The 14421-nt window shown below is 35.4% G+C and overlaps 1 protein-coding gene across 1 annotated transcript; it reads right to left on the bottom strand.

The window, feature by feature from the left end:
- Positions 1 to 1762: 1762 nt before the first annotated feature.
- LOC125667892 (ran-specific GTPase-activating protein-like) lies at positions 1763 to 14400 on the bottom strand. The gene is made up of 6 exons (XM_048901566.2): positions 14182 to 14400; positions 12164 to 12267; positions 9834 to 9991; positions 8024 to 8152; positions 4586 to 4651; positions 1763 to 3038 (listed from the first exon to the last, which is right to left on the bottom strand). The coding sequence occupies exons 1-6, from the start codon at positions 14194 to 14196 to the stop codon at positions 2815 to 2817; spliced, it is 696 nt and encodes a 231-aa protein (XP_048757523.1). The 5' UTR covers positions 14197 to 14400; the 3' UTR covers positions 1763 to 2814.
- Between the last annotated feature and the right edge of the window lie 21 nt (positions 14401 to 14421).

Genomic DNA, 14421 nt, shown 5'->3' with positions numbered 1-14421 from the left:
TATGGCCATATTCGAAAGACCCGCAATTCTCACTTCTAACTGCCGATGGTAAAAAACAGCCATTCCCTACGTTTTACATCTTGGGTTTAACACGGCCATGGATCACGCTCATGACCTCCCTGTAATGAAGCGAATGCCTGAGCTACCATGACTGGTCTGAAATTGGCCGTGGCTACTCAGAAAACGTAAATTTAAAATACACAATCAGAGAAGGTGTCTTACACAACACATCATTTGCACAAGAAGCCTTTGCTCACCTGAGTCGCCATGCTGTTATGAATTCTAAATGATTTTTTTCAATCTTTGTTCCCATGAAAAATTTACACCCTCTATTGTGGCCTCAACCTACATGTAGCCCCAAAGCATCACAACATAACCAAACTTGAATTCACACAACAGAAAGATGCCTCAGTACCAAAATGACTAAAATGTCTTTGCTGTTTTGGAGATTTCAAGGTCACAGTATGAAATGAAAGGTCTTGCCTTAAGAAATCTACATATAAACAAGGTATGATTATAATTAAACTACCGATTATAAAGTCTCACAAACAAAGTACTGGTTGTATAAATGTGGCTTTTTCTGAGTACTATTAATTTCCTTCCTTGACAAAATCCATACCAATTTTAACTTCATTTAAAAGTCTAGATCACGAAGACTAATTTTGAAATTTTTCCAAAAATCCCTTTTTCCCCCTCAGTAAAACTGGTGTCTCTTGACCTTGACTCCAGTTTGTAAGTACCAACATGTTCTCATCATTCATTGGTCACCTACATGCAAGTTTACTCCGGTGACCTATTGCAATTGGTTGATGTTGTCATCCTGCAATGTGCGTTAACAATTGAACATTAACTTCTTGATAACTACTATTCCAATTCTTTTCAAATTGGTATGAAGCATTTTTGGGACAAGGGAGACATAAACTGTAAATTTCAAGACACCTTGGGCCCTAGGGGTGGGACAAAAACTGCCCAATTTTCAAAAATCTACTCAAGAACCACAAACGTGCAAGAAAAACTAAATGCAGTGATGTAGAGCAGGAAGGCCTCTACCAAAATTGTAAAATTCATGATCCCCAGGGCAGGACCAAACTTTACTATATAGTGTGTATGTGTAATACACTTAAATAACATCTTTGAAAAAATGTTCAATTGTTAATGCACGACGGTGGACGACAACCAATTGCAAAAGGTCAGTTTACTCAGGTGACCTAATAAGTTTCCAATTAGGGGAATTTCCAAATGTCACAACCCTCGTGTTATTTCAGGTGTACAGACAGATCTCAACCCTCACGTTATTTCAGGTGTACAGACAGATCTCAACCCTCGTGTTATTTCAGGTGTACAGACAGATCTCAACCCTTGTGTTATTTCAGGTGTACAGACAGATCTCAACCCTCGTGTTATTTCAGGTGTAAAGACAGATCACAGCCCTCGTGTTATTTCAGGTGTACAGACAGATCTCAACCCTCGTGTTATTTCAGGTGTACAGACAGATCTGTATACTGTAAACCAACTTTTATTCACATCGAATTTTTTTTTGCAAGATCCTCAATGTTGCGACTATTTCTCGTCTCGAACCAGTCCTTAAATGTCTGTTATGGGCTCGAAAAAGGCTTGATGACAAAAATTACTTGCTGCGAACCAGTTTACCACAGGTGAATCGTGATAAAGAAGCCACGAATAAAAGTTGGTTTACTGTATCTTGTCTCTCAGAACATTCTCCATGTAAGCCAACTGGATGCCCTCATAGTTACACAGTAAGTCCTCTTTTCATATAGTTTATTCATCACAAACAAAATTTGAAGAACTTACAGACAGTTTTAACAACATTTCACTCAACAATAGATCTTCGTTATAATGCACATTATGCTGACTTGTGTCACATCGTGACACAATATGTCACATCCTGACACAATATGCTGTAGTTTAAGATTCTGATCCGACACTAGTGAAACAAATTTCCAGTAGATACTATCAATTTTGAAAGCTTTGCCACATGCACAATATCCTTCTCAAAACCCAAAGTATTCAATACAGTAAATAAAATTTAGGAGAAGAGTACAATATATATAATTATCATTTCAATCATAAAATACATGTACTGTACCAGGACTTACATATGAGTAATCCTGCAAGCTTGAATCTCAAAGTTTTCTGCTTAATAAATGATGGAAATATTGTTTTGAAGTCAAAAAAGGAAAACAGAAAATAACTCAAAAGCAATGTCTTGGTCTACATGCTTCAGACAAGACAAAAGCAGGGTGAATAAATTTTCTGCTTGTAAGGTAGAGTGCAAAATCTACAGAAAGAACACCTTTACAAATACCCTTGTTTGTCTTCTCCTTAAATACAATGTATCTGGGTTGGTACGTAAGCAAATTTTCCTTCAAAAAGTTACTTTGTATCCAATTAAAACATTCTGGGTAAAACCAATAAAAATAGTGATAAAAAGTAAGAAAAGATTGACCTTGCTGATTGGAGCACAAACCATTTTTAGATTCAAAATTTCGAAAAATGACTTGCAGTAAATTCACACATTGACAGCAAATCATGGAATATTTCATGTTGACTACATGATATTCCCTGCAGACAGAATTATTCTAAATTCCTTTTACCAATACCTGTAATTTACATGTGATATTCGTGCTCCTTAAATACTCTCTTTCTTATGCATCCTTAACAAGTCTGTTGTTTACAATGGCTCTGAATCAGAGAAACAACATCCATGTATATCGGAGTACACCTCTATACAACGTGAATTAGAGAGTTTGTATGGGCCTGTTAATACAATGGACTCAGTCAGTACTACTGCCTTTAACTCTGTGCTCCCTGGGCTTCGTTTGAATCACTGGGTTTGTCTTTGGAGTCCCCCTCATCTTTGGGTGTTTTATCATCTGAGCTATTAGCTCCTTTAACAGTTAATTCTTCCAGTTTTTCTGTCATCGAGCTCGTTTCCTTGTCATCATCGGTTTCATTTTGTTTTGTAACTTCCTTGCCAACCCTCTCTGACTTCTGTTCATCTGTTTCTGATAGCCCATCTGTTAAAGTAAACAGTGCAGTTAGACAAATGTCTGATGTATGATTACAACATGTCAGGGTAAATCTATACAATACAGGCCCATGTGTCAGTAAAGTTTCTATTCAAGACTCAATATAGCCAAGTTATTGCACAGAAGAAAAATTTTAAACTCTTTATACTAGTAGTGGTCTTGACATTCATAAAAGTACACTAACTGGTTCAGGGGCAAGACACACAGCCTAGCCACAAACAACCTCTATGACAATTATGATTTTCTAATGTGTCTCCAAACAAAGCTGTGGTCTATGAGAAATATTTCCATCTTTTTCCCCATTAGTGAATGACCTTGACTAAAAGTAATGCACTGTCTTGTCAAAAGCAACCTTTATGAGTATTTTACATTCAGTTATTCATTCAAAACAGTATTTCTCTTGTATCTCATTGTTACAATAAAGGCACTTTATATGATTTAATTGAAGAGGCCAATGGGCCACTATGCTCACTGGAGTCACCTTAACCCCATTCTTCAGAAGATCTTAAAAAGATTTTTATGGCTTTGTAATCCCATGACAAATTTTGACAACATATCATGGCCTCAACCAAGCACCATAGGGTTATGATTCAAACTTGAATCCACATAACATGCCTCAAAATTAATATGACTCACATGGCCTCACTATTCTGAAAATTGATATGACTCACATGGCCTCACTATTCTGAAAATTAATATGATTCACATGGCCTCACTATTCTGAAGAAAATATCTCAAAAATCTTCCACTCTAACCCCATTAAAAAACACTCAGAATTCAGAGCCTACACCCAGGGTCCATTAAAAACTCAGAATTCAGAACCTAAACCCAGGGTCATTAAAAACCCAGAATTCAGAACCTAAACCCAGGGTCATTAAAAACTCTGAATCCAGAACCTAAACCCAGGGTCATTAAACACTCAGAATTCAGACCCTAAACCCAGAATTCAGAACCTAAACCCTGGGTCAATAAAAACTCAGAATTCAGACCCTAAACCCATGGTAATTAAAAACTCAGAATTCAGAACCTTTGCACATTGATATGATTTAGTGTGTCACTGCTACTCCTGAAAATATTTTGTTTTCAAATTTTCTATATATCATCATCATGTAAAACTTAAGATTCTGCTGTTCATGAGATATTTTAACTACTTTCCCCTATACATCCTCATGCAAAATTTAAATCCTCTATTGTGACCCCCACCCTACCCCCAGGAGCCATGATTTGAACCTGCACCATGTCAGGAAGCTTTCAGGTAAATTTCAACTTTCCTGGCCCTATTTTTGCATTTTTTTTGGTGATTACATCCCCTTGGAAAAGCGTGTTGCCCTTCATTTGAACAAACTTGAATCCCCTTCACCTAAGGATGCTTTTTGCCAAGATTGGTTGAAACTGACCCATTGGTTCTAGACGTTGAAAATGTGAAAACTAATTTACAGACAGACAGATGACAGCTTGAAAGGTGAGCTAATGAATCTTAGTGCCAGTTTGTTTGATTTTGCATCAAGTTCACAAGTATGTGCCTGTGTACTTACTTTGAATTTTCAATTTTTCATTTGCTTTGCCAGCCTCCTCAAACTTTTCTTTGAATTTCAGTGCATCTACAGAACACAAAAAGGCAAATTAGCATTAAAATACATATCTTTCATTTTTAAAACAGATTTCATACTGCGAAATTGTAATTTGGTACATTGCTTCAAATATATTCGTTACAAATAAAATTTCACAGGATTAAAATGATCAGAACTAGGTGTTCAATAGCCATATCTATGTCTCTCAATTCTAACCTTTCTTTGATTTCTCTGCAATTTAGTGATTTTCAAACTGAAATACTGTGACAAGAGAAAGTACAATTTAACCCCAAAAGTCTCCCAATTCCCTTTATTATTTTTTTTTGGAATAGTTTCTAAGATTCTACAAAGGAAATTGTCAAAAATGTTAACTTCAGACAATTTTTCAAATAAAAATCAAGGGAAGCATGTGTTAATCAAAATTGACAAGTATGTAACATTGTTATGATGATATTAACCTATCTTAATTTGATTGTAGTTGATGATAATATTAACCTATCTTAATTTGATTGTAGTTGATGATAATACTAACCTATCTTAATTTGATTGTAGTTGATGATAATATTAACCTATCTTAATTTGATTGTAGTTGATGATAATACTAACCTATCTTAATTTGATTGTAGTTGATGATAATATTAACCTATCTTAATTTGACTGTAGTTGATGATAATATTAACCTATCTTAATTTGATTGTAGTTGATGATAACATTAACCTATCTTAATTTGATTGTAGTTGATGCATGTGGTCCATGTTTTGGTGATCTGTTTCATTTTATGGTGTGAAATGCACATGTCTGTTAAGTTGTACATTGTAAATTCATGATTCCCAACTAAATTTATTTATTTTGTTTATTCTATCTAAAAAAACAAATTCATAAAAATACTTCTGGTATCAATGTACAGGACCCAGTTGCACAAAGGTTAGTTAATTAACTTTAACTGACAGTTTACTTGTCATTAACTTGAACATTTATATAGTGTTAACTTGGAAGTAACTGTCAGTTAAACTTAACTAACTTTTGAGGAGTATAAAATTGTAGTCATACCCCTCACTTATATAACAGATTGGACTGTACCTTTGAATTAAGATTTGTAATCATTTAATTTCCTAATTATAGACTGGAATGTAAATTTGCCTGATTCATTAATGTGTTTGATAAGCATCAAGTCATAATTATATTGTTTTAGAAACAATCACCCTACTTACTATGTTTACATACAACTGAGGCTTAAAAAACAAGAGGCCCAAGGGCCTAGAATCGCTCTTCTGATAAATTGTACAACCCCACCATTTCTATTCTTAGCCTCTTAGTATTCTAAATCTTTAGTTAAATCCTAAGAATTCAAAAAAGTAGGTCAATTTGACCTACTTTTTGGTTTAAACATTTTGAGAACCCAAGAAATATCAACTGACAAAGTTTGATGATTTTAAGCCAATTAGTATCTGAATATTGAAATATAGCTGTCAAATTCCAATCGTAGGTCATGGTGACCTACTTTTTGCTGAAATATATAAATATAGCTGTCAAATTCCAAAAGTAGGTCAAGGTGACCTACTTTTTCGTCAACACCCTTCAAACATGCAAGACCCAACAACTGACAAAGTTTGATGACTGTAGGTCAAATAGTATCTGAATTATATAAATATAGCCATCCAATTCCAAAAGTAGGTCAAGGTGACCTACTTTTTGGTCAACACCCTTTGAACATGCAAGACGCATCAACTGACAAAGTTTGATGACTGTAGGTCAAATAGTATCTGAAATATACAAATATAGGTGTCCAATTCCAAAAGTAGGTCAAGTTGACCTACTTTTTGGTCGAAACCCTTCGAACATGCAAGACCCATCAACTGACAAAGTTTGATGACTGTAGGTCAAATAGTATCTGAAATATATAAATATAGCCGTCAAATTCCAAAAGTAGGTCAAGGTGACCTACTTTTTGGTCGACACACTCCGTAGACTCAAGATGCATCAACTGTCAAAGTTTGATGATTGTAGGTCAATTAGTGACTAAAATATATAAATATAACTGTCAAATGCCAAAAGTAGGTCACAGTGACCTACTTTTTGGTCGATACACTCCGAAGACTCAAGATGCATCAACTGACACAGTTTGATGATTGTAGGTCAAATAGTGTCTGAAATATAGTAATTTAGCTGTCAAATACCAAAAGTAGGTCACGGTGACCTACTTTTTGGTCGACACAAACCGAAGACTGAAGACGCATCAACTGACAAAGTTTGATGATCCTAGGTTTTACAGTGCCCAAAATATGCATCTAAAATTGAAAATGTGTAATTTGATTATCTGCAAAATTCAAAAAGTAGGTCACTGTGACCTACTTTTTCATATATATGTTTCAAGGCCTCAAGATGCATCAACTTACAAGATTTGATGATTCTAAACCTCTCGGTATTTGAAATAACAACTTAAAATATATCTATAAATGATAAATGATAAGCTAATTCAGAAAGTAGGTCACGGTGACCTATTTTTCAGTTGACGCATTTCAAGGTCCCATGATCCACCAACTGACAAGTTTTGATGATCATAGGCTTCAAAGTGTCCAAGATATGCATCAAAATTAATTCTAAAATAAATACCTGCAAAATTCAAAAAGTAGGTCACTGTGACCTACTTTTGAGACAACTTGACACAAGGTCCTAAGATGCATCAACTGTCAAAATTTGATGATCCTAGTCCTTATAATGACTAAAATATCTAAGATTTAAGGAATTTAAAAAATTTATAAATTTAGGTCAACTTTGAAGTGACCTTGAGACCACGCCCTTTGCCCCAGGGTAATGACTTGAACAATTTTTAATCTACAACATATCCACATCCTTATGTGTAAGTTTGGTGATAATCTGCCCTGTGGTTCTTGAGAAGAAGATTTTTTAGCAACCACTACTTTTGTTTGTATTTTCCTGATTATCTCCCCTTGTTAAAGGGTCACATCCCTCTATTTAGTATGTATGAAAGCCCTTGGGCCAATGATACCCTGTAACAAATTTGAAAAAAATTGACCAAGGGGTTCTTGAGTTATAGCCCTTTTTCTAAAAAGTTTACGCACACCGCACAAATGGCCATAGCATTAGCTCTTTGAGCCTTTGGCTCAGAAGAGCTAAAAACTTAACATTGCCCGCTGCGACTATTTCACCTAAGAAACAATATTCTTTACAAAATTTTTGCTACTAGTACTAGTTTGATTAGTATCTGATGAAATTTGCAAGATCACTTTACAAATAGAAAGGGTACTGTAAATTGGTTTACTAAAATAAGGTCGCAGAAGATAGAGTCCTTAAAATACAAATGACAGTTAAGGATCTAGACTGTACCTCTTGAAACACAAAGGTTCTAGTAGATGTTTAAAACATTAAATTCTTACTCACTTTCTGAGTTAGCAAATCGGATTGCCAAAAGTTCTTGCTTAGGTTCTTCATCAGCAAAATCTGAAGGTACAGGCCAAACCCAGGCTCTGTCACTGCCAGCATTAGGCTTCAACTCCATTTGAGTTGTCACTAAACATAAAACAATAGATGTATCAAATTACTGCAAACAAAAACCTGTCATGGCTTTCCAATTGATCATTTTTCATGTTTTTAGCAAATTACAAATTTGTACAAACAATACAGTTTTCCTATACCTTTAATGCTCCCTGATGTCGAAAAGTTTTTATCTCTTAATCTGTCAGCAACTTTTAAGTGTTTAACCTCTGTCATAACTTATGAACCATGCTCAACAAACAGGGTGATATAATATGCTATTCATATTCACATTGCATATACACCCTGTTTGTGCTGAACAGACAAGGAAGACAACATAAGTTTATAAATCTATTGTACTATAAATGAAACATCTAGTGCCCTCTCAGTATATTGCCAGCTTTTGTCCCAGCCTATTTTGACATATCGAGGGTGGAATTATAGAGAGTTTGGGCATTTCAGTTCTGCAATTCGAAAAATGGGTTATCAAGTATAAGATATTGTCCTTCTATTGTCGTCCACATATGACAAGATATGTTAAAGCAAGACATTGTTTTGCATTAGTTCTTTAAAAAACTTTGTTTAAATAGTGCGATGTTCTACATTTGTAAAACACACATGTACAACCATTTCATTTGTGTCACAGTAGGTTCTACACGACTGAATACATTGAGCAGTTGACAAACACAAGTAATGGCTACAATTTTTTTTTATGGAACATAGCAATATGTCACACACTTTGATATACACAAAAGTCACATGGTACACAAAATTTACAGCATCTGACAGTTTCATTTCTCTACTGTATGGGCAATTCTACTGGAGAATTTCAGAGACAATTTTTAAATGATTATATTCATGATATTATTGCAATTACCTATTTCATGATGTGTTAGTTAAAGGGGCATGGACACGATCTGAGTTGAAAATTTTCAAATTTTATTTTTCCATTTTTAGTGTTTAGAATGCTTAACTAAAATATTTCTACCGTTCAGCAATAATTTGAATGACAATTGCCGATATACATGAGAAATACAGAGCTCACAATTCTTTGTTATGTAACAAGATGCACAGCATGTTTCTGTTTACATAGGTTAAATATACTACTAAAGTTTCGTTCCAAATATATTTTTTTCAATTTACAAGTGAATTCTGAACACAACTAAACTGTTAATAGTGTTTGACACATCTCATTTTGTTTTACACATACTATTTTCTATTCAGTAATCTATATGTAAACAAAAACATGGCACCAGCCTTGTGTACGTAACAAAGAATCGTGAGTGCTGTATCTCACTTGTAACTCAACAACTGAGTGTTGATTGTTATTGGGGGATCTTTAGAGGTAATTTGATCTTTTTGTACCTGAAAATGGGTGGCGGATGATGATAGGCGAGTTAAGTATTACATCAGTTTTTTTAAAAGTGTGTATGAAAATTCATTCTACAAAATTCAATGGCAGTATGCAGGGGTGGCGATATACTGAGGTGACACTGTATTTACAACATGACTTGGCATAAAGACAAACTCATCCATGACAGGTCTAGCGAAATAGAGTTTAATCATATATATTTTGTTCTAATTCAGGGACATTGTGTTCCATACACACTGGGAAAAACATTTTGTTCAAAAAAATATTCCAATACTTAACTATCACAATTTGTAATTTACAATCATCCCAAAAAGACTTATATTAATGGGAAAAACCTCCTCTTACCATAATGGTTCGCACAGACTTTGTGCGTCTTGTCTCTCCTCATAAGTAACCGTATCAGCCCAGTGACGTTGTGTTTAAGCAGTTTCACATCTCCTGTGCCTCTCTCCTTCCACTCTGGGGGTTCTGCTGCATTGTCAAACCTAAACAGCTTGGCCCGCCTACAAATCAGGAACACGATTAAGCAATGTCTCACTTTCCTCCACTCACAGACGAACACCAGATCATCACAGACACTGACTGCGATAATGCTAAGCATTGCTCAACAGCATGACATCATGCAGGAGTTTTCACACTGGGTCCTGGGGCCGTAGAATTGGGAAAATTGAGGTGTAACATGTTCAAATTGGAAAATTTTGAGAAAGTATTTTCTTTGTGTTTAATAACCAATAAAAGGGATTCTTCCGAAGATTTTACCTATATATTTGTATGTAAAACTTTTATCCCTATTGTGGCCTCATCCTACCCCCCGGGGGCCATGATTTGAACAAATTTGAAACTGTACTACGTCAGGAAGCTTTCACGTAAATTTGTAATTTCCTAGACTAGTGGTTCTTGACAAGAAGATTTTCTCTCTCTCTCTCTTTCTCTCTCTCTCTATATATATATGTATGTAAAACTTTGATCCCCTATTTGTGTCCCCCCCCCCCTCCTTCCTCCGGGGGGTCATGATTTTAACAAACTTGAATCACCACTACGTCAGGAAGCTTTCATGTAAATATCAGTTACTCTGGAGTATTGTTTCTTGAGAAGAAAATTTTCTCATATATTTGTACGTAAAACTTTGATCCCCCTATTGTGGCTCCACCCTACCCCTGGGAGTTACGATTTTAACAAACTTGAATTTCCACTAATCTATGTCTAAGATTTCATGTAAATGTCAGCTCTTCTGACTCAGTAGTTCTTGAGAAGAAGAGTTTTAAATGACCCCACCCCATTTTTATGATTATCTTCCCTTTGAAGGGCCCTTCATTTGAACAAACTTGAAAGCCCTTCACCCAAGGATGCTTTTTGCCAAGATTGGTCGAAATTGGCCCAGTGGTTCTGGAGCAGAAGTCGAAAATGTGAACAGCAGTCTTCACGAAAAACTTTGTGAAGCACAGGCCCTTCGGGCTTCCCAGTATAATAATATTGCAAGTCAGAACAATATTTTAATGGCCCAAAATGTTTTTTCTAATTTGACCACTTGTCATTTGCAAGGTACAAGCATGTTCTACTGTAGGAAAATACATATACAGATGACCATAGTTAAAGAACAACTGACATTATTATATCTTATTTTATTTTTCAACAGATGACATCAGAAGCTCATGTTCTACTGTGTTTTGTATACACCACGTACAAAACATTGTTTTCTCCCGAATTAAATCTCAGCAAAGGCCCACCCTCAGTCCAATGGGGCTTAACTTTTCAATTTCTTTTTCTCCTTGTACTACTGGTTTTTTTTTTTAATTATTTATTTGGATCTGATGGTTGTGATTGTGAAATACGCTTGTGGGGTTTGGAATTTCACTGACGAGCCCCCTCCCTACAAGGGTTGAATATTATTTCACGTCCCTCTTGAAAATATTTCACTCATATGGAGACGTCACCACTGCTGGTGAAGGGCTACATAATTTAGGCCTATGCTCGGCGCTTATGGCCATCGAGCAGGAAGGGATCTTTATCGTGCCACACCTGCTGTAACACGGGACCTCAGTTTTTGCCGTCTCATCCGAAGGACCGCCCCTATTAGTCGCCTCTTACGACAAGCAAGGGGGTACTGAGGACCTATTCTAACCCGAAACCCCACGGGAATCCCAACATTGGAAGTTAATGTAAATATATAGTATGTGCATGTATTTTTTATATATGCACATACTATATATTTACATTAACTTCCAGTGCCTGTGCCTTCCTATACTTCATAAAAGGCAGGATGGTTGATCATTTTTCGATGCGAAATTTCATTGCTACATGTAAGTCATGACAAAGTCTGAATCAATCTCACGCTATATTTGTAATATATACAAAAAATACAATAAAACATTTACAGGCCCTCCAGACTCCTGGGTTAAATATTTTTAGAAGCCTGATCCCGATTTTACTGGCCTCGGGCCACCGGTTAACGTCGAAGACTGGAACAGTTTACAGACAGATGACAACAGGCGATCAGAAAAGCTCACTTGAGCTAAAAATGAATAGCCCCTCTGAGAAAATCTCTGAACAAAATGTTGTTTATGGATTGATGGAGTGAAACCATCAGCTATCCCCTAATTTAGTTTGTGAGGGACATAACAATATATTCATTACACCAATCAATGTAATATTGATAATATGACAATATGACACACATTTTAAATGTCTCCTCCTCATCCTCTTCTAGAGATTTGACCTCTACCTCTGGGAGTCTGACTACTGGCTCAAAATGAATTTCTGGCGATTCTACAACTTCTTCCTACAAAAAGGAAAATCACCCAAATGAAAACTAATCTGATCTGCCAAAACGGACAATCAACATTTATTCAAATATTGTGAGGGTGACCACAAGTACCTATATTTTAAACGATAATTCAAGTATAATACCGAGGCCCGTCCTCGAAGCAAGGCTCTAAAGGTAACACGCTTGTAAAAGAAAAAAGGCAAAATCAGCAAAAGAAAAAGAGATAATCTCTATATACGTTCACTGAAATTTTCGTGATCCATATGAGCGCCTCCATTTATTTTTTCATTACCTGTTTCAACTTGAATGCCAATAATGCAAGACCCTAACGTGCAATTCGGAATTTAAACACTCAGTTTGTTCAAAGTGAATAGTATAATTATCATTGTAACAGGTTTTAGCAAATAAATACGTAAAAAACCGTAATACGACTAAATAGATGAACGAGTTCATGAGTTTCTTTGAATAAGAGTATACGATAAAATTACGGTTACTTTTTTACCATTTTGAATTTATTGGTTAATTTTGTTTAGTTTTAACGGCCTTTTTCATTGCATACGGAATGTATTATTGTTGTTTATAATGGTTTGCTTGAAAAAGAGAAAAAAGTCAAGGCTAAATATGACGTCACAATGCACAGTTTATGTCGCCTTGCGTTTTATTTCCCGCGTTCAATGAATAGGCGGATCATGTAAAACTGTTGTCCCCATATAAACTCCTTTAATATTGAGATGTTACTGGGTGTTTAGGGCAAGGAAATTTCATTCACGGAGTTACGTACATGCTTTGCTCGGCCCAACGGTCACACCGTATACATATTACTAGTAATACTATACCAGGGTTCCCTCCCGCATAATACTTTAGACGGTCCATGTGGTTTAATCACATTCATTTACGTAGTAATTCAAGTTGGCTATTTTCGAAGCCATTGCAAATGGCCACCATTTCATATTTTACCTTCTAAACACTGGAGAGTTCCGATATACTACTTCATGACAATTTGTACTATGATTGAAAATACAGAACTTACTGGTTGACAATTACTTTGTACAAAGCATTTAAGCATAAAAAAAAAAAAGCAATAAAAAGAAAATTGTGTAACATTTAATCAATCTATTTGAAGGCGTCCTAAGCTATCGGAACTCTTCAGTGATGAGAAGGTAAAATATGAAATGGTGGCCGTTTGTAATGGCTTCGAAAATAGCCAACAAATTCTGTGGGATTTACACCTTTTAAAGGTAAGAAATGCATGTTTCATTGTGATAGGGAGTTAATAGGATGTCTAAGGCAAAAAGTTGAAGCGGACAAGAAATTCAATTTAACCCATTTTAATCGCAACAAGCGGCCGAAGTTCAGGCAAGATTTCCCGAATCACTTTATGTGACACTGGTCTGAGATTCGGAAGAGGCGTCAGTCCAAATATCCAGCCTCGACGAATCTCGCTGAGATTAATGTGAACTTATACATGTCTTGGTAATTCAAACAAATTTCATTGACTTTTCAAAATAAAATTTTGAACTATTGGGGCATAGCTGATCTTAGCTTTGAAACTAAATCCTAGATACGTCATAAAAACAATGCTACTTTTAAGTTTCTTAAGGGTCTATAGCATAAGCCAAACAATGAATTTGATGTTTATATGCCAAAGTGCATCTGTCAGTTAGACAATAACATTTCTTTCTCAAGTTAACTTGGAACTTCAAGGATTAAAGATTCAGACTGTGAATAAAATTCAGTGTAACCTAATACGAATGGTTACATGGGGTTGATTACAGTATAAAGATACATATGTACTTTGAGGAATGCATGAATAGATGCAGGGTGCATCTTTCTTGATAACGTTCATTAATAAAACACACATACAGGAAAAAACTATGAATGAAATACGAATGTTAAATACTTAAACAATCAACAATATATAGTAGCTACCTTTTCATCTGCCATAGTTTAGAAAGATGACGGTCGATTTCAATTTAATCTTCCAATTTCACGATGGATCCTTCAAAATATTGTTAAGATTTTCATGCCTAACGATCCCGATGTTAGTGAAATAAATTTTAAAAACTATCGAAATAATTCCTTCTGGGGAAAAAGGGTAAATACCCAAGTTTGAACTAACATAGCTGTAGAACTTTTTGAGATATATTACAAAGAGAGTAGGCATTTCAA

The sequence above is a fragment of the Ostrea edulis genome, chromosome 1 (assembly GCF_947568905.1).
Source record: "Ostrea edulis chromosome 1, xbOstEdul1.1, whole genome shotgun sequence".
In the NCBI taxonomy this organism is placed as follows: domain Eukaryota; kingdom Metazoa; phylum Mollusca; class Bivalvia; order Ostreida; family Ostreidae; genus Ostrea; species Ostrea edulis.
This window is presented reverse-complemented; position numbering and strand designations above follow the sequence as displayed.

What these genes read in the sequence shown, in the direction of transcription:
- LOC125667892 (XM_048901566.2), bottom strand. An exon ending in CCGATTTGCTAACTCAGAAA is followed by an intron (nt 4,652 to 8,023) that starts GTGAGTAAGAAT and finishes TGTGTTCTGTAG; the next exon opens with ATGCACTGAAATTCAAAGAA. An exon ending in TGAAAAATTGAAAATTCAAA is followed by an intron (nt 3,039 to 4,585) that starts GTAAGTACACAG and finishes TTACTTTAACAG; the next exon opens with ATGGGCTATCAGAAACAGAT.